This window comes from Leptodactylus fuscus, chromosome 6, assembly GCF_031893055.1.
Source record: "Leptodactylus fuscus isolate aLepFus1 chromosome 6, aLepFus1.hap2, whole genome shotgun sequence".
NCBI lineage: Eukaryota > Metazoa > Chordata > Amphibia > Anura > Leptodactylidae > Leptodactylus > Leptodactylus fuscus.
In genome coordinates this window covers 106,970,157-106,988,283 of record NC_134270.1, presented here as the reverse complement: position 1 = coordinate 106,988,283, position 18,127 = coordinate 106,970,157, and the positions used below count along the sequence as shown (strand labels likewise).

The following is an 18,127-nucleotide window of genomic DNA, read 5'->3' as shown; positions in this document are numbered from 1 at the left end:
AAGAATTATTACACAGACGTTTCAAAACCCATGAAAGTTTTTTCTAATAAACATTAAGGCTAAGGCCCCACGGGCCGTAATTGCAGCGCTAAAGCGCGGCATGAACGTACTGTGGTTCTTTCCGCACCGCTTTCAACAGAAAGTTCGCAGAGTTCTCCTCTGTGGACTTTCTGTTACAATTATATATATGGGAAAGCCGCCGGCGTTTCTGTAAATATAATTGACATGCTGCGATTTGCAAAGCCGCAACGGCTTTGCAAATCACAGCATGTCCGCGCTGCGAATTCTTCCGCAAAGTGGGCATGGGATTCGCATGAATCCCATCCCTTTTGCTTGCACTGTAAAACGCCGCGATTTTTCCTGCAGTGTCTCTGCTGCGGGCAAATCGCGGCGTTTACGTCCCATGGGGCCCCGGCCTAAAACAGTTTGTGAGATATTTGTCCGTTTTCACGGTTGAAAAGAAAAACCGAACATGTGAATACACATAGACTCTAATGAGTTTTACAATGGCTACTTTTCACTGTCATGAAAAGTGACCAATAAGTCTGTGTTCACATGTGCCTCTTTTTGAAACCTCTATAATTTTTCGCCTACAATCGTGCTGAAGACAAACCTGGTGCAAATCCTTAGTAGATAGAGCCCCTTCACAGTCCACTTCGATGTCGCACACATGTAGTATGCGGCGATGACTGACCAGGCAGGTGTCCTCATGTGTTGCTTATAGCAACCAGTAAAACCTAATTGAACACTCTGCGCATGTGCACTAGCCATTAGCTCTCTACAACCTCTCAATCAGATGACTAAACCTCGCGATGCTGCAGAGTCACGTGACACGCTGAGCATTCGGTGCCTCGGTGACGTCAGGGCCGGAAGTTCGGTAAGTGTCTGTTTACCGGAGGCTGATCTTGGGCTCCGTTTCACTGCATGGTATTGCTGTCTGGTGGCCACTTCTGGTCATTGTGTGAGAGCCGGGTCCAGGTAGCTGACTGTTGAGCCGGTCCCCGGGCTGCTGCCATTGGTGTGTTTACATCCAGCTGGCCAGGGGGCTCCTTCATGTACATTGTTTTCTCTGGCCCGGTGCCTCTTCCATCTCTGTCTCCGTCTTTGCAGGTCATTGTCTTTTCCTACAGTTTTCTGCCCTGTGCCTTTTTCCATTTGTGCTAGTCATAGACATAGTACCAAGCAATGAGCTGGCTACCTGGTGCTTGTACTGGACATTAGTATGTCTGTAGTAAGAGAATGAAAGAATGCGCCGGGACAACAATATGTCTGTCATTGAGGTTATTACAGAGCAGGAGAGCCCTAACCTTAGCAAGTTACTGCGGGGAGTACAATGGAAGACAATGTTTCTAACTTACCTTTGCAACGAGCATAATGTTGTGTTCTCCAGCGCCATGTTACCGCAATGATGGAATATGGCAAACGTTTCACATCTGAGGGTTTGCTACAGTTGTATCCGCTTCAGACAATCACAGTGTATCAATGCAGGCAAACTATATCAATCTATATTGTCTAGACTGGATGCAATTATAAAGGAACCTCAGGCCCAGTTCACATCTGCATTCAGCAAGTCCGTTCAAAATCAGTATTTGAAACCTTCAAAAACTGATTTGGAACTGTCCAGAATAAAACTCATTGATTTCAAACGATTTTAAAAGTAATTTACATGTATCAGTTTGTGCCATTTCCGTCTGGTTTCCGCTTTTTTTGTGCAGAGAAAAGTAGAAGCAGGACTCTGCCTCTTGTACTAAAATTAAGGATACCAGACGGTCCGCAACCAATCCGTGTTTTGTTTTTATTTATTTTTTTGGTCTATGGAAAACGGATTACAAATGGATAGCAATCAGTTTGTGTCAGTTTTGGAATCCGGTTTTCCCTCTGCACATGCTCAGAATGAAGAAATGGAAGAAAAAAACAAAAGATTGGACACACATTGACACAAATGGTCAGTTTTTTTGAATAGACACCAATTGACTAAGGGGGCGTTAACACTAGCGTCTGCTGGCCGCCTTGGGGTTTCCGTCCTAATCCCTGGAGATACTGGATAGGGGACGGCTTGCTGGTGGTCAGTTTAAACACCCATTAGTTTTTGAATGGGTTTTAAAGGGACTCTATCATTAGGAAAAGTCATTTTTAACTAATCACATCCTTGCATAGGCTTTAGAAAGGCTATTCCCCACCTACCTTTTATATGTAAATTGCCTCAGTGCTTTTTGAATAAGTCCATTTTTATTCATATGCTAATGAGCTTCCAACCAGCACAGGAAGTTCCCAGCAGCACTTGTCCCTGCTATTATCTCCTATGTGTGTGCTAGCAGGAAGCTGAGGCAGCAGCAGCAGCCTGTGCTGTATACACCCATATGAAACAATAGCAAAGAGGGTGCATGATGCATATGAATAAAGATGGACTTATTCAGAAACCACTGAGGCAATCTACATACTAAAGGTAGGTGTGAAATAGACTTTCTAAAGGATATGCAATGATCTGATTAGTTAAAAATGAGTTTTCCCAATGATAGAGCCCCTTTAAAGCAAACTGCCGGTGTCCATATGCAGTCTCTCCGTGGGGAAACAGGGTTTTTTTTTTGTTTGTTTGTTTTTTGGATTGACACAAAGTCCTACATGTCAGACTTTGTGTCCGTGCAAAAAAAAACAAAACAAAACCCTGGGTGGACAGCAGACACTGGTGTGAACGCCCCCTAATCCGTCTAAAAAAAAAAAAAAAATTATTCAGGTATCTGCTGTGTAACTGATTGGAATGCTTTTTGTACCAAACCGTTTTTCTTTTAAGACTGTTTGCAAGCGGATGGATACCAGATGCAGATGTGAACCCAGCCTAAGATGTTAGACATCTTCGGTTTGTACAGGTTTCTAGCCTCTCGTGTAAACAAGTACGTTCCCAGAAAGCAAAAGCCAGCTGAGATTTTAGCAATGTTGAGAAATGGAAACATAAAATATATTAGTAAAGTGTAATAGAGGTTGAAAAAGTTTAATTTAATTATACATAAAACCACAAACATTTTTTTTTCTTTGCGTCATCCTATTACACAGCTGTTTACAAATATTGTCAACACTGTCCCAAACAGAACCCATAATCTAAATTCCATAACCCACACAAACTCCATGCAGTTGTTGTCTTTGCCTGAATTCGAACCTTGGACTCTAGTCGTACAAGGCAACAGTGCTACCCACTGAGCTGCCATGCTGCCTGTATCTGTAATAGCATGCAGCTCTATAGCGTTTCCCTTCACTTACTGCCTCTTTTCGTTGTTTCTGTAATCACAACCACGATAGGTGGCCAGAAACGTGGGTATTTTCATTTTTGCCAAGAAAGGCTGAAATTATACTCTCTAAGGAACCTTCACACGGAGTTTACGCTCCGCTCATTCTGAACGTAAACTCGTTCAGAGTGAGTGGCGTTAAAACAGATCCCATTGATTTCTATGGGTGCTGGTATACGCACGCTACCCATTGAAATCAATGGGAGTCTTTTTTTTTTTCTTTTTTTTCCTCTATTCCTTTCAATGTGATACGCACATATTCCGGCGCCCATAGAAATCATTGGGATCTGTTTTAACGCCGCTCATTCTGAACGAGTTTACGTTCAGAATGAGCGGAGCGTAAACTCCATGTGAAGGGGCCCTAATATAGGTATAGAAACACTGAAGGACTGCCTCTTTATGTCCTGGTGGTTTCATGTCTGTATGTGTTATGTATAGGTCTAGGTGGTGGTTGTTTATTCCTGGTTTCTTTTATCCAGTCCTCCTTACATCCTGGTACTCCCATCCAAAGCTGTATGTTGTTATCCATAACTACTGACCAGACATTTGGAAGGTCCTCCCCGGCAGTGACAAGTAACATATCCATAAGTGCATAGGCTTTATGGTCAGCAGAAATGTCACATGCACGTCAGGCTTGTTGTAGATTTTGATCAGCTTTTAATTTGGTTATTTTTGCAGCATTTCGAATTAATTTTTTCGGGAGATTCCGGAACAGATATGCCACTAATGATTTCACCTTTAGGCTGAGGCCCCATGTTGTGGAAATGCAGCTTTTTTTTTTTCTGTTGCAGATTTTGCTGTGTTTTTTCAGCCAAAGCCAAGAAAGGCTACAAGAGGAATGGGAAATATATAGGAAGTTCTTATACTTCTACCTTCTGCTCAGTCCACTGCTTGCTTTGGCTCAAAAAACTGCAGCAAAATCTGCAACAAAAAACCTTGCAAGGTGAGGCCGCAGCCTTAGTGTCTATGAGGTCATGGACCTGTGTATTAAGAAGATGGCGTCAGTAGCTGGCAAATCACAATTTTGCTGTAATGGGGCAAAGTACTTACTGACTTATATTTCATTTTTGAGGTTGTGCTGGGAGGGTTATTTTACATTTATAACCCAAAACTTAAAAATCTTACACACATATTTGGCATAGTCATGACTTCAAATAACTGGTAATAAATATGAAAATAAAACTAACAAATTGGAGCTTTTTTTTTTTTTTTTTTTTTCTCTGCCTTTTTGGCAGATGTATATATACCAAATATAAAAGCAATGGAACATACATAAAGAACAATCTGGCAAAAAAGCCAGATCCCTACATTCCTCCTTGCTGACTTGCACACCCCCATGTGTTACCCGTTCTTGCTGAGCCTTTTCATGTACAGATTCTCAGAGACCATGCATAGGCCTGACAGGTTAAAAGCAGCACCTCAATATGATTTGTACTGGTCTTGTGTGTTTAGGGGATTTGTCCAACTCCATTATGCTTGCTTGGTGAGATTTATATATTTTGTTTTTTGTAATATTTTTAAATACAACTTTATAATATTTAATATGTTTTCTGCCATCCACAGCAATCATGAGTTATTCTGAGAAACCAGAGGAGATCACCAAGGACGAATGGATGGAAAAGCTGAACAACCTGCACATTCAGAGAGCAGACATGAATCGACTAATAATGAACTACCTGGTAACCGGTCAGTGCTAATTGTGTGTGCAGTTAACCCCATAACACTACAAGACGAATATATCTGTCATGAAGGAGGGGCAGTAATGCTCCAGGATTGACGTATTCGTCATGGTTCTCACGCGGGTGCAAAATCGGCAGGATTGCTGCAGGGGATGGATAACTCCAATCCACAACAGTTCAACCCTTTACCTACCACAGTCAGTAGTGACTGTGGCATGTAAAGTGGTTAGACAGATGTGTTCCCTCTGCTAGCTTCTTGTCCCTTTGCACGCCAGGTGATGGGGAGTTTCCATGGCAGAGGGCTGACTGTGGCCTCCAGCATTGCTATATAAAGAACCCTATTAGGCCTAATCAGAGACTAGGTCTGATAAACTGAATTTCATTATAACACTGGAATGTATAATGCCCTATAATATAGAAGTTTTGCTGAGCTATTCTTGTCTGAGTCTCTCCTTCACAGCAACAGATCTGACTCTTTGATGTCTCTGCAAGAAAGGAGAGTAGATAAGCCGTGACCTCAACGATTGTTAGTTGTGGATTGCAATTGGTGTTATGTGGTGTGTTTGTTTTTTGTTTGTTTTTTTCTATAGATTTATTGTCTTCTATTGTAATCGTGTCTGTGATGTAAATGAGATAACTGCTAAAAGAACTTCTACAGTATTGGCATTGGCAAGTTTCAATCTATTGTTAGGATTAGTGGCCGGGGTAAAAATTGCAGTATCTAACACTTAAAATATAAAAATATTGATAGTGGCATAAACATTTCAAAATAAAATCAAAGATTATTAGAAATTACGTTTAATACAAAAACTTGGTTTAAAAATAGGCAAATTCTGATGACACACATCTTTTAAAAAGGGTACCTGAGTTTTCATCGAAATATCTGTAGGGTTTTCATTGGCAATCTGTCCTATGATTGTATAAGCCTTCATACATGCTGTCCTATGATATTTTTTTTTCCTGCTGCTAACAATCACATTGTGACTACAGCACATTTTACTTTTTTTGTCTGTTAAGTATTGTTGTATAGTGTTAGATTTTGTTAGATTGTGTTACATAGTGTTATGAATCGCCCGCCACATTTTACATTTCTAGCTCAGGCTTTGAGTGTGTACATCAAGGAGCAGTCTGCTACTAACTGTTTTTTTGACATGTAATTCTGCCAGGAATAACAGTAAAATGGCAAACTATTAATTCAGAAAAGAATAAGAGAGCATAATATAGGAGATCCAAGGGCAGTGGAGTCTAAATCCAGGTTATGATGCAGCAAAAAATAAATAAATCTCTTACCCAGGAAAAGAGGAATCTGAGCACAATAAGTAAAGCTGCCCACTTTCTTTGTCTAATACCTCATCAGTAATAAGACAAACATCTATTCAGAAATAAATCCACTCACTTTGACTTGTGAGCAACCTCTGTGCTGTGTAGAAGCTGGGAAAATGTGACCAGAAATTGTGCCTGGGGCGCCCTGGCGAGCTACGTAAATATTGATTTTTGCTACTGTAAGTAATTTAGAAGGTGTGGGGGAGGGTGTAGCTTAGATTAGAAAGATCATTTTACCCCAGACAACCCCTTTAACTTCTTACATTTGTAGCAATACCATATGTGTGTGCTTCTTCAAGGTTTTTATAACAAAGTCCTCTCATGTTTATTTTTTCATTTGTAAAATGTCTTTTTTTTTGTTTGTTTGTTTGTTTTAACTGATCTTGTGGATAGGGGATTATGTGCTGTAGGAAAAGCTCTTTATTCTCCAAATACCCCAGAGGTAACGCTGGGTTCACACCTGCGTTCATGTCTCCGTACTATGGTTTCTGTCTTCTGCATGGCAGAAGACGGAAACCATAGACCGGGTCCGGCCGTGCGCGGCGGTGAGCGTTTTAGGCTCTCCGCCGCGAAACCAGATTTTTTTATCCGGACACAGAGTAGTGCATGTCCGACTCTGTGTCCGGATTATAAAACCCGGTTTCGCGGCGGAGAGCGCAAAACGCTCACTGCTTCGCACGGCCGGACAGCTTTCTCACCCATTCAAATGAATGGGTGAGAAAGTCTCCTGCAGGTTTCCGTCTCCTGCATCTGTTTTATGCAGGAAACGGAAACCTGCAATAAGGACCGATGAACGCAGATGTGAACGAGCCCTTAGAGGGAAAGTGTTGACCTATTGTTTAAATCATGTTTTAATATTAAACATATTTTTAAGAATTGTCTGTGATATTGTTTAGTCTTCCATGGTATCTATCTAAAAAAAAAAAAAAAAAAAAAGAATTACAGTAAAAAAAAAAGAATTACAGTACTATAAAGTTTCAATTCTTGTCACTAACCTAAAATAGTTTTAGATGAACCAAGGACAGTGATCTGGAGCAGACCCTACTGAATTCTATGGGAGAGTTTTCTAGGCATGCTCTGTGACCTTTGTTGAGTTCATTGCACGAAGTTGGGAAATAGATAAACTGTGACATCACCTATTACGAAAGGCAGATTTTGTCTTCTCTACTCACAGAATAGCTGTGATCAGATCACAGTATTGTGCCCCATAGTGGCCCCTGCGCACAGTATTGTGCCCCATAGTGGCCCCTGCGCACAGTATTGTGCCCCATAGTGGCCCCTGCGCACAGTATTGTGCCCCATAGTGGCCCCTGCGCACAGTATTGTGCCCCATAGTGGCCCCTGCGCACAGTATTGTGCCCCATAGTGGCCCCTGCGCACAGTATTGTGCCCCATAGTGGCCCCTGCGCACAGTATTGTGCTCCATAGTGGCCCCTGCGCACAGTATTGTGCCCCATTGTGAACACCCATGAACAATTATACTCTGGGGTATTTTCAGATCCCAGAGTATAATAATCGGAGATCGAGGGGGATACCAAAATAAAAAAAACACTGTTACTTACCTATCTCTGGCTCCGCTGCAGTCCTTGGTGGTTCGGCCATCTTCAATGACGTCCGGATGTCACATGACCCGGGACGCAGTGCCTGGTCATGTGATGTCAGGGACGTCACAGAAGTAGGCCCGAAGACTGTCTGGAAACCGGAGAGGTAAGTAACACAGTTTTTTTATGTTCGCTTACCTCTCCCGGGCCTCCGATCATTATACTTGGGGGTCTGAAATGATCCCTGAGTATAGTAATAGAGTTTGTGGGGCTCGCGGCGTCGCTTACCAATCCTGGCCCCTGCCAGGATCGGTAAATAAATAGGGCCTCTTACCGGCTGGAGTAACTCCTATTACTCCTAACTAGAGATGAGCGAACACTGTTCGATTGGATAGATATTTGATCGACTATCAAGCCGTTCGAGGTATTCGATTCCAATCGAATACCACGAGGCAAACGCACTAAAAAGTTGTATCCCCTCCCACCTTCCCTGGCGCTTTTTTTTGCACCAATAACTACGCAGGGGAGGTGGGAGAGGAACTACGACAACTGAGGCATTGAAAAATTAATTGGCTGGCTAAATCGGGTGACCTCCAATTTATACGAATGGTAGATTTAACATTCGGTTAATTTGAGACTGTGAACTATGTGACTGTGATATATGTACAGGCAGGGTTAGCTAGGGATTACCTTTATTTAGGTGGGAATGTTACTCACCCAGCTCTTTGGGGTTCTATCTGGTCGGGAACCCTGTCAGCTTGCGATATGCACGAGCTGACTTTTTCCCATAGGAATGCATTGGCCAACGTTGATTGGCCGAATGCCATACAGAGTACAGCATTCGGCCAATCAATGCTGGTTCTGCCGGAGGTTCGTCTGTGAGGAGGCGGAGTCTAAGATCGGACCAGAATGGAGACTGCTGTGGATCGATCTTAGACTCCGCCTCCTCTGGCAGAACCAGCGTTGATTGGCCGAATGCTGTACTCTGTATGGCATTTGGCCAATCAACGCTGGTCAATACATTCCTATGCCGAGATGTAGCAGTGCTGGCCATGCGCTCAGCTCGGCTACACTGGAGATGCAGCCGATCTGAGTGCATGGCCAGCACTGCTACACCGGAGATCTGAACCCTGCTGCACACTCGGCACTGCTACATTAGAGATGTAGCAGGGCTGAGTGTGCGCTGAACCGTGCTGCACACTCAGCTCTTCTGAATCAGAGATGCGCTGAACCCTGCTGCTGCACACTCAAACATAACGTTTCTTCCCCCTGACGAAGCCACATAGTGGCGAAACGCGCGTCGGGGCGCGTTTACTACATGGAGGTCCTCCCATAGGTTATTAACTACTTTGTACTATGTTATTTTATGGTGTATATGCACTCTAAAAACTATGGATATTGTATATATCCTTATATGCATGTAATGAGAGTGTCAGCTATTCACTATTATACATTATTATTCTAATTGGGCCTCCATTGTTTGTATGGTTGTACCACCTCATTTATCATCTTTTTCCCTATATATGTTTTAACATGTATTTAAATAAAGTTTGATATGTTTTTGTTAAACATTTTTTGTGGCAGTGCGCTTTTTCAGCATAGTGTTTCACCTATTAAAGGGGCTCTATCATTGGGAAAAGTCATTTTTAACTAAGCACATCCTTGCATAGCCTTTAGAAAGGTTATTCCACACCTACCTTTTGTATGTAAGTCGCCTCAGTGGTTTTTGAATGAGACCATTGTGTCTCATTGTGCACCCTCTGCCTATTCTTTCCTATGTACTGTATGTGTACAGCAGAGGTTGCTGCTGCTGACTTCCTGTTTGCACACACAGGTAGGAGAGAATGGCAGAGATAGAGCCTCTTTAAAGGATGCAAGCAGTTGTAGTTGGTAGAAGTGGTGAAAGGTCCTGTTTAGCTATTGATCAACAGCTGCAGTGCAAAGGAATATATTGATTTGCATACAATCTTGTGGACTGCAGCTGTCACTTAGTAGTTAAATATCAATCATTACCATAGCACTACAGATAGTCTACTCTAGAGAGTAGCCTCAGAGCTCATTCAAATGGCCAAATGTTTGTTCTGTACACGTATACAACAGATCCATAGTAATGTATGTTGAAATGCAAAAAATGTTTTTGTTTTTTTTACAGTATGATCATATGTATAAAATGTGATTGTTGGGGATAATGTTTGTTTCATATAGTCATCTGAAAGATTATAGGTCATCGGTATTCCGGTATGAGGAATGTGCAGGTTTATCCTAATCAAGTAATAGGAATGGTGCTGCAGTTTTCTGTTGCTGCCGCTTCTATTACTGAAATAAGAACTGCAGTACGTTCTGGTGCCCAGAGGCTGCTGGAATAGCTGTGCTGAGCATGCAATTGCCTTTTAAAATAAATAAATATATCATATCCTATCATATTTGTGTTTAGAATAAACTTAAAGGGGTATTCCCACCTCACATACTCATCAGTCTTTACTGCTGTAAAATCTTCTTTCTTCCTGGTTTCTTGCATCATTTGGTGGGCGGGGTTTCACATGCAACCTGTCGTTTAGCTCCACCCCCCAAATTTGCGTGTAGCTCCACCCACCCATATTGGACTATGAAGTACAGGCAGCAGCAACTCCATTCTGTGTTACATACAGAGACTACCTGTCTCTGCCATAATGAACACAACTGAATTAGCTAGCCTGATAACTGGGAGAACCCCTTTAAGGGTCCATTCACACGGAGTAACGTCCCGCGTGACCTGGCACGTATACGGCGTGTGAGATTTTGAGCGCCGTAAAAGCTCCCATTGATTTCAATGGGAGCCTGGATCGATGCAGGTCCCACCGCTGAAGCCTGCAGGTTTTTTTTTTTTGTTTTTTTTTTAAGAATATCCTGCTACATTGCATGTGAGTGTGGGATGACTCTCAATTTTTTATTCTTTTCTACAGTGGCAATACGCTAGAGTAAGTTCCACATTTAGATTATAGGCAATTATGCAAAATTGAAAATGTATTCTATTGTATTGTGGTGTTTTTGTATGCTGTCAGATTACTAGATGTTTTATTTCAGTGGATTAATAAATGGATTGAAGTGATTCAATTTATATGTCATAGTACAGGTTAATGTGCTCAAGAACTCACCAGTGTTGTGATATATATTTTAATATAAAGACTGCTGTCGATAAAGGGCCTTACACGGAAACACTGCAATACATTTGCAATGAATTGAATAATTTACAACTGTTACATATTTATACCAATTAGTACTCTTGCACTATGCATAGTGTTGTATCATTATAGGTCTCAAACTTCTGTTTTTGTGTTTAAAAAAAAAAAAATTATATATAAATTATTTATTTTTTTTATAACTATTTTGGAGGACTTGGCCTAGCAGGTTCTACATGACATCTTGTACATTTGAATAATACTACATTACTCCTGAAGAGGTCACTACAGGGAAAGTAAGTGGCTATTCATAGCTAGGGGGTTTTAAGTACCAGGTTATTGAGTACTTATATGATTGATACATTCCTATGTGTGTGCTTTTACCACTAGAGGGAGAGCTCTGTTCACTGATGTTATTGAATTCAAAATTATATGTACAAATTCTATTCTCTTACGTGAATTTTGTTTTCGTTACAGAGGGGTTCAAAGAGGCAGCAGAGAAGTTTCGAATGGAGTCTGGTATTGAGCCCAGTGTAGACCTGGAGAGCCTGGATGAAAGGATTAAGATTCGGGAGATGATTCTTAAAGGACAGATTCAGGAAGCCATAGCCCTTATAAACTCCCTCCATCCAGAGTTACTGGACACTCACCGTTATCTGTATTTTCACCTACAGGTCAGACCAGGGGCACTGCAGCGTTAGATAGAGCATTACTCTGTGCAAATCAAAGTGGTGACTATTTAATACTCAAAGAGGATCCTCCACCACTGCTGCCAAGTCCAGCTTTTTACAATTTTTAATAGGTGCTGCTCCACTATTTCTGGCACAGTTGGAATTTATTCTCTAGCTCACATGTTCATGATTAATCACGGTCAGTATTGGTGCTTGATGCTAGGTTCACACTAGCGTTCGGCAGTCCGTTCTGTGGTTTCTGTCTTCTGCAAACCTGTCAGATCGGGTCGGGCCGTGAGCGGTGGTGAGTGTTTTATGCTCTCCAGCGCGAAACCATTTTTTTTTTAAATCGGACACAGAGTACTGCATGTCCAAAAGTAAAAAGTAATATCCTTGGCCGGTGTGAGCTGAACTTTTACATTTGATTACTGCATGTCCGACTCTGTGTCCGGTTTAAAAAAAAAAAACGGTTTCGCAGCGGAGAGCATAAAACGGTCACGGCCGGACATCTTTCAAACCCATTCAAATGAATGGGTTTGAAAGAGTCCTGCAGGTTTCCGTCTCCTGCCTCTGTTTTGAGCAGGAAACGGAAAACTGCAGAACGGAGACCGGGCGCAGATGTGAACGAGCCCTGATATGCTATTTAGGCTTTCTACTGTCAGATGGGCAGTGTCAGGCAAGAACAGACTAGGGGTATTAATCTGAGCTCTGACACTGGCTGCCTCTGGAGCTCTAAATCACACCCTATTTCTTGCTCATGCCTTACACTTGCCTTCTGACAGTACAGAGCCTAAGTAGCATATCGGCCATCAAAACTAGCTACACAGATTTCTCATGAACGGTGGGGGCTACAGAAAAAATTTCAAGTCTGTTGAAATCTTAGGAGCTTCACCTATTAACAGACTGGCATTGGTGGTGAAAGGTCCTCTTTAAAGAATAACTAACTTTTCATTATTGCTGAAATCAGTAGTGTGTGTGTGTGTGTGTGTGTGTGTGTGTATATATATATATATATATATATATATATATATATATATATATATATATATATATATACACAGCACAGACCAAAAGTTTGGACACACCTTCTCATTCAAAGAGTTTTCTGTATTTTCATGACTATGAAAAATGTAGATTCACACTGAAGGCATCAAAACTATGAATGAACACATGTGGAATTATATACTTAACAAAATAGTGTGAAACAACTGAAAATCTGTCTTATATTCTAGGTTCTTCAAAGTAGCCACCTTTTGTTTTGATTCCTGCTTTGCACACTCTTGGCATTCTCTTGATCACAGCTAATCTACTTTAGCTGTGCCTTGCTGTGACATAAAAGGGACACAAGGGGCACTGAAATTTTCTGTTTGTGACCCCATGTTTGAGTGTCAGATATGTCTATTTTTCACAGGTTAGCCTTGCAGATCTGCTATTCTGTTGAGGAAACAAATGTCTAGGTTGTTAAATGGTCCCATCATGTTCCCTGCTGAACCGCTCCCCTTATATCGGGTTCCTGATATGAAAGAGAATTTTATTGGAAAGTAACTTAGAGCAGAGATGACGTTTGCCTCTTTTGATTCTTCAGCAACAGCATCTCATAGAACTGATCCGACAGAGGGAGACAGAAGCTGCCCTGGAGTTTGCCCAGACACAGCTGGCCGAGCAAGGTGAGGAGAGCAGAGAGTGTCTGACAGAGATGGAACGAACGCTGGCACTGTTGGCCTTCGACAACCCAGAGGAATCTCCATTCGGTGATTTGTTGAACATGATGCAGCGACAGAAGGTACTGTTCCCTATCCACTAAGTAGTGCAAGATTTAGAAAGTAGCTTTCTTCTAAGTAACAGCTCCAGTCCACAGACCGTGCGTGGATTTGTAACACAGATTCAATGTAACTGAGGTGCAGTACCTGACACAGCCATGCACTGATACGTCATTGTTTCTGAAAGTAAGCAGCCATGCTTTTTTAATCCTGGTCAGCCCTTGAAATTCACATGGGTAGGATTTGAGGAAATTTGAATCCCATCCACATCCTATAGACATTTTTCACAAAGGTAAAAACATGTGGAAAGTTTCATACCTGCAGTATGTTTATTCTTTTGCACTAGAGTAAAGCCTTATGTGGCATTTCATGGAAATGGCCCTTTTAATTTTCCAGGCTCTTGTAGTTTTACTGACCTTTTGTCAACAACCACAAATCACTTGCATAATATCCATACCCTGGTGTTTTTATTTTGCCATTGATGCTTATTCCAAGTATCCTTATGCACCTACAGTTACCAGGCTCTGTTGTTTTGCTTTTTCCAGGTTTGGAGTGAAGTTAACCAGGCTGTCTTAGACTATGAAAACCGTGAGTCCACACCCAAACTGGCAAAACTCCTTAAACTGCTCCTGTGGGCTCAGAATGAGCTTGACCAGAAGAAAGTCAAATACCCCAAGATGGCGGACCTCAGTAAAGGCACAGTGGAGGACCCCAAGTAACTCCCCTGCTAGTGGTGGGATACCCAGAATGTGTGCATCCTCCTGCATTACCAGTCTGTGACTGCAGAATTCTTTTTTTGTGTATCAGCACTAAACCTGGATACTTCTTTCACCGAGCCAGATACTCATGGGGCACTGACTTTTATAGTGGGCAAGGGTCCAACCAAGCATAGCCCTGCAAAGTTAAAAGAAGAAAAAATAGGTCTTTTTTTTTCTTTCTTACCCTGTGGCCTCTCACCTGCCTGGTATATGATTTTAGTAATTGTTAAATTGATCCTGAGAAGAGATATAGAGGAAGTAGTAGTCTATGCATTTTACCAGAGGAATACAGCAGGGGTACAGAGTATTTAAGCCACAGTACAGTGATCTGTGACCTATATATTTCCAAAACCCATTTTTACCATAGCCTTCTATGAACTATTTGAGAAAATTTAATTTATAACCTCTAACGTGGCCCCTGTATTTTTTTTTTTTTTTTAATATTGTGATAATTATAGTAGAAATATTGTATCAAATATATTTGCTGTGGCCTTGTTCTTCTACAATATTATTAACTAGGTTACTTTTGTGTTCTGTGATTTAGCTTATGTGTATGTATGCATCAGGCTCTCCAAAGAAAGTTTAGTTTAAAGAGGGTTTCCATTTTTAAGGTTTCTATAAAATTAATCTATATAGAGTCATTTTATAAATGCATTATATTACTTTTTTTGTACTAATTTGGAGTTTCTGCCTGTTTTATACAAGGGAGCCGTACTTACTACTCGGCTGGCTGAGTCACTCTGTACTTGTATTGTTTCTGAATTACAGTCTGAATTAAGCTCCAGAGCTGTACTCACTATTCTGTTGATGGAATCACTATGTGCATACATTATGTATACTTTACTGCTCCTGAGTTACATCCTGTGTTTGCTTGGGTTGTTTTGTGAATAGCAATCTGAAATGGAATAATCTGGTCTATACAGTTAACTGTAATTGGCTGTTTTTCAGAATCGGAGTTGGGTTATCCAGCTTTCATAAATGATCTGCAAATACATCCACAGCAATGCCAAATACTCAATATTCTCTTGTGCACTCTTTATTTGGCTTTATTTTACTTGCTGCTCCTTGTATCACTGTTATTTCCATGCAGTGATTCTATGGGCAAACTACATTTCCCATGATTCCTATGTCTGCTCTCACTTTCTGTGTACCTCCCTTCTCCAATGAAATGGAAGGTAATAAATCACTCCCATATCTGAGGTCACGTGCTGCGGTAATGAGCTTGCAAGCTGAACATCACTCTGAGGTCATTGACCTGAAAATAAATCTTATGAACGGAATATATATTAGTGGTGTTTAGTAATGATGCACCCTGTTATTTGGCTTATATTTTTTTTTTAAATTGGGTCAGTAGTCACTGTTCCTACCAGCCACTGCCCATGCCGTATTTACAACCTTTATGTCTTTGGGCCTAGTGGACTTGATCCCCAGAAAAATCCAAGAATCCCCAGAGACTCCACTAGCAGAATAGTGAGCGCTGCTCTAGAGTAGGCATGCAACTCAGGATCAATATAGGATAAGTAATGTGATGTGTAAACACAGTGGTTTCACAAGCAGAGTAGTGAGTGTCTGGAGAATAATACAGGCTGGATCTCTGAATCAGTACAATATATGATATATATATATGGCTTTGTCTGCAGAATAGTGAATGCAGCTGTGGAGTACAATACAGGTTGTAACTCTGGATCAGTCCTGGAGAAATGTATGTACGCACTGGGCATTTTTTATGTAGAATATATATCTATATACAAACTGTACAACAACGATCGGAGGTGGGGATACTTGTAACACAGAGTTGTCTTTCCTTCTCTTAACTGAAGACTATAACTGATTTTTAACTCTTTCCCCAGTATATACACTATCAGAATATACACTACCAGAGGGGTTGGTGCTCTATCCACTTGGTACTGAGCTTTGATGATGAACTTGTTCAAGTCTTGGTGGCATGTATCTACCTCTCATGGGATTGATCCATATATATAATCTCATACTGTTGAGATAACTTATTAAATGTGTATATTGCAGCAAACTATACATATTAAGACCAGATTGAGAGACAATTAGTGCTCCATAACACACATCGCAACCACCTCTGAGGGAGATATGAGAAATTGGCCATAGTAAATGAAAACTCATTTTTGTCAGAAATTTTGTAGAGAAATGGGGGTTGTAAATTGCATTGAAGGTTGGTTCAGGTTGCAAAATGCCTCTTGTATTGCTCTTTGATATAATGTTGGATGGGCACCTTCTCCTAAGCAGTAAAAATCAGAAAAGTTGTATACTACTGTCCGACTGGTTCAAATTATATTCTGCCATCTTAGTTACATCCGTTTATGATAAAACTGGGTGATAACCAGTATAACCACCATTACAGCTCCCGTAATGGTTGCCATCCCCATTTCCTTGATTCCTTCAGCAAACCTCTTAGGTTATTTGTCACCCATCAAGCAGCACCGTCAGTTACTGCATCTAATTTTGCACTTCACTAACATGTCCCGAAATTTAGGTTTTTTTTTTATATCAAATCCTGAAGTTTTAAGCTTTAAACAACCATTTCTCATATGAAAATGAGCCGACCTAGTCACAGTGAGGAAGCACTTCAGCTATCTAGTCAGACTTCGGAAGAGAGGAGAGGACCGGCTGACGTGTGATGTAGCTCTGAAATAAATGCCCAGGGACCGTGACTAGGAAGCTGAAGTGCCTGCCCACCGTGACTAGTTCAAGTACGGTACATTTGCACATATCTTTGGCATCAGAAAGCTGACTGGGGGACATGATTTTAAAGTGCAAAACTTGATACAATAGCTGCTGGTTTGGGGGAGAAAAATGACCTGACAGGTTCCCTTTCTGAAAAATATATATTGCTATATCCCTGTAGTATACCGGGCACATTGTTCACTTTATTCAGCCTCCTAACAAGTCGCCTGGATTGTCATGTGATCACACATCAGCTAGAAGTCACTCTTTCTATGTAAGTGTATGACAGCCTGGATGCTAAGCGTTAATACTTATATAGAGACCATGGACTTCTGGCTGGTGAGTAAAGTGGCACTTTAATCCGCCAATCACTATACCAGTTTCGGGGGGGCTGTTTAAAGTGAGAGACTGAATAAAGTGAATGATGCAGCCAGTAACTGCAATGTTCATGTTATATTGCTATGTCCTATATTGCAGGGCTAAAGTATATTATATAATTCTATAGTAGGCTTCAAAAAAAACAGGCAGTGCTTACCTTTTGAGTTCCCTTTCTCTTCCAGGGACGTTGACAGCCCATGACCGTTGCAGCCAATTGCTGTCCTCAGTTGTGCACTGTCTAGTTACAGCGATATGTACTTTGTGTCACTGCTTTGTGTCACCTGTTTGGAAAAGCTAGCTGATATATTTGCTGCAATTGCAGCTTTACTGGTTGCCATTCAACTTTCTTATTAACAGATGGAGCTGAGAAATGGTGTGGCTGAGGATTATTTAAGTCCAATAGCTATTGTATTTGTGGGGGGGCTTTCTTGCAGAAACACTACCACACCTGTCCACCACTTGTGTATGCTGTCAGATCTCATGTCCATGGAATGGGCCTGTGCTACAATACCTACAATACTAGACTTAAACAGGACCTGACACCAAGTAAAAAATGCTCTAAGAAAAATAAATGGTTATCCATATTTTGTGAACGGACAGATTAAAAAATAATAAAATAAAAAGATGTATGGCATGTAACATTTTAATCTTGGTGATGGGTGCTTTTGATCCAGGTGTGGTGTGACATGTATTTTGGAAGAAAGCTGCCATGTTTGTTTTTGTTTTGTTTTGTTTTTTGTAATCCTGAACTCCGTATCCCCCATTTATGAAAACTTCTTTGGGGATGGCCTTATTAGCTGGAATCGAGAGCTGGCAGACTAAGCCTGTATAGAGTTATTTGATAGGAGAAGTAAAAATACTTTCTTTCCTCCAGGACATGT

The 18,127-nt window shown here is 41.1% G+C and overlaps 1 protein-coding gene across 4 annotated transcripts; it reads left to right on the top strand.

The window, feature by feature from the left end:
- The first annotated feature begins 778 nt into the window (after nt 1-778).
- On the top strand, nt 779-18,127 carry GID8 (GID complex subunit 8 homolog). Of its 4 annotated transcripts, none has more exons than XM_075277047.1 (5): nt 779-877; nt 4,845-4,967; nt 11,460-11,656; nt 13,239-13,436; nt 13,959-18,127. In XM_075277047.1, the coding sequence occupies exons 2-5, from the start codon at nt 4,850-4,852 to the stop codon at nt 14,130-14,132; spliced, it is 687 nt and encodes a 228-aa protein (XP_075133148.1). In that variant the 5' UTR covers nt 779-877; nt 4,845-4,849; the 3' UTR covers nt 14,133-18,127. The 4 variants fall into 4 exon arrangements, with proteins under 4 accessions (XP_075133148.1, XP_075133150.1, XP_075133149.1 ...); XM_075277049.1 differs by lacking the exon at nt 779-877 and adding an exon at nt 957-978; XM_075277048.1 differs by lacking the exon at nt 779-877 and adding an exon at nt 1,049-1,110.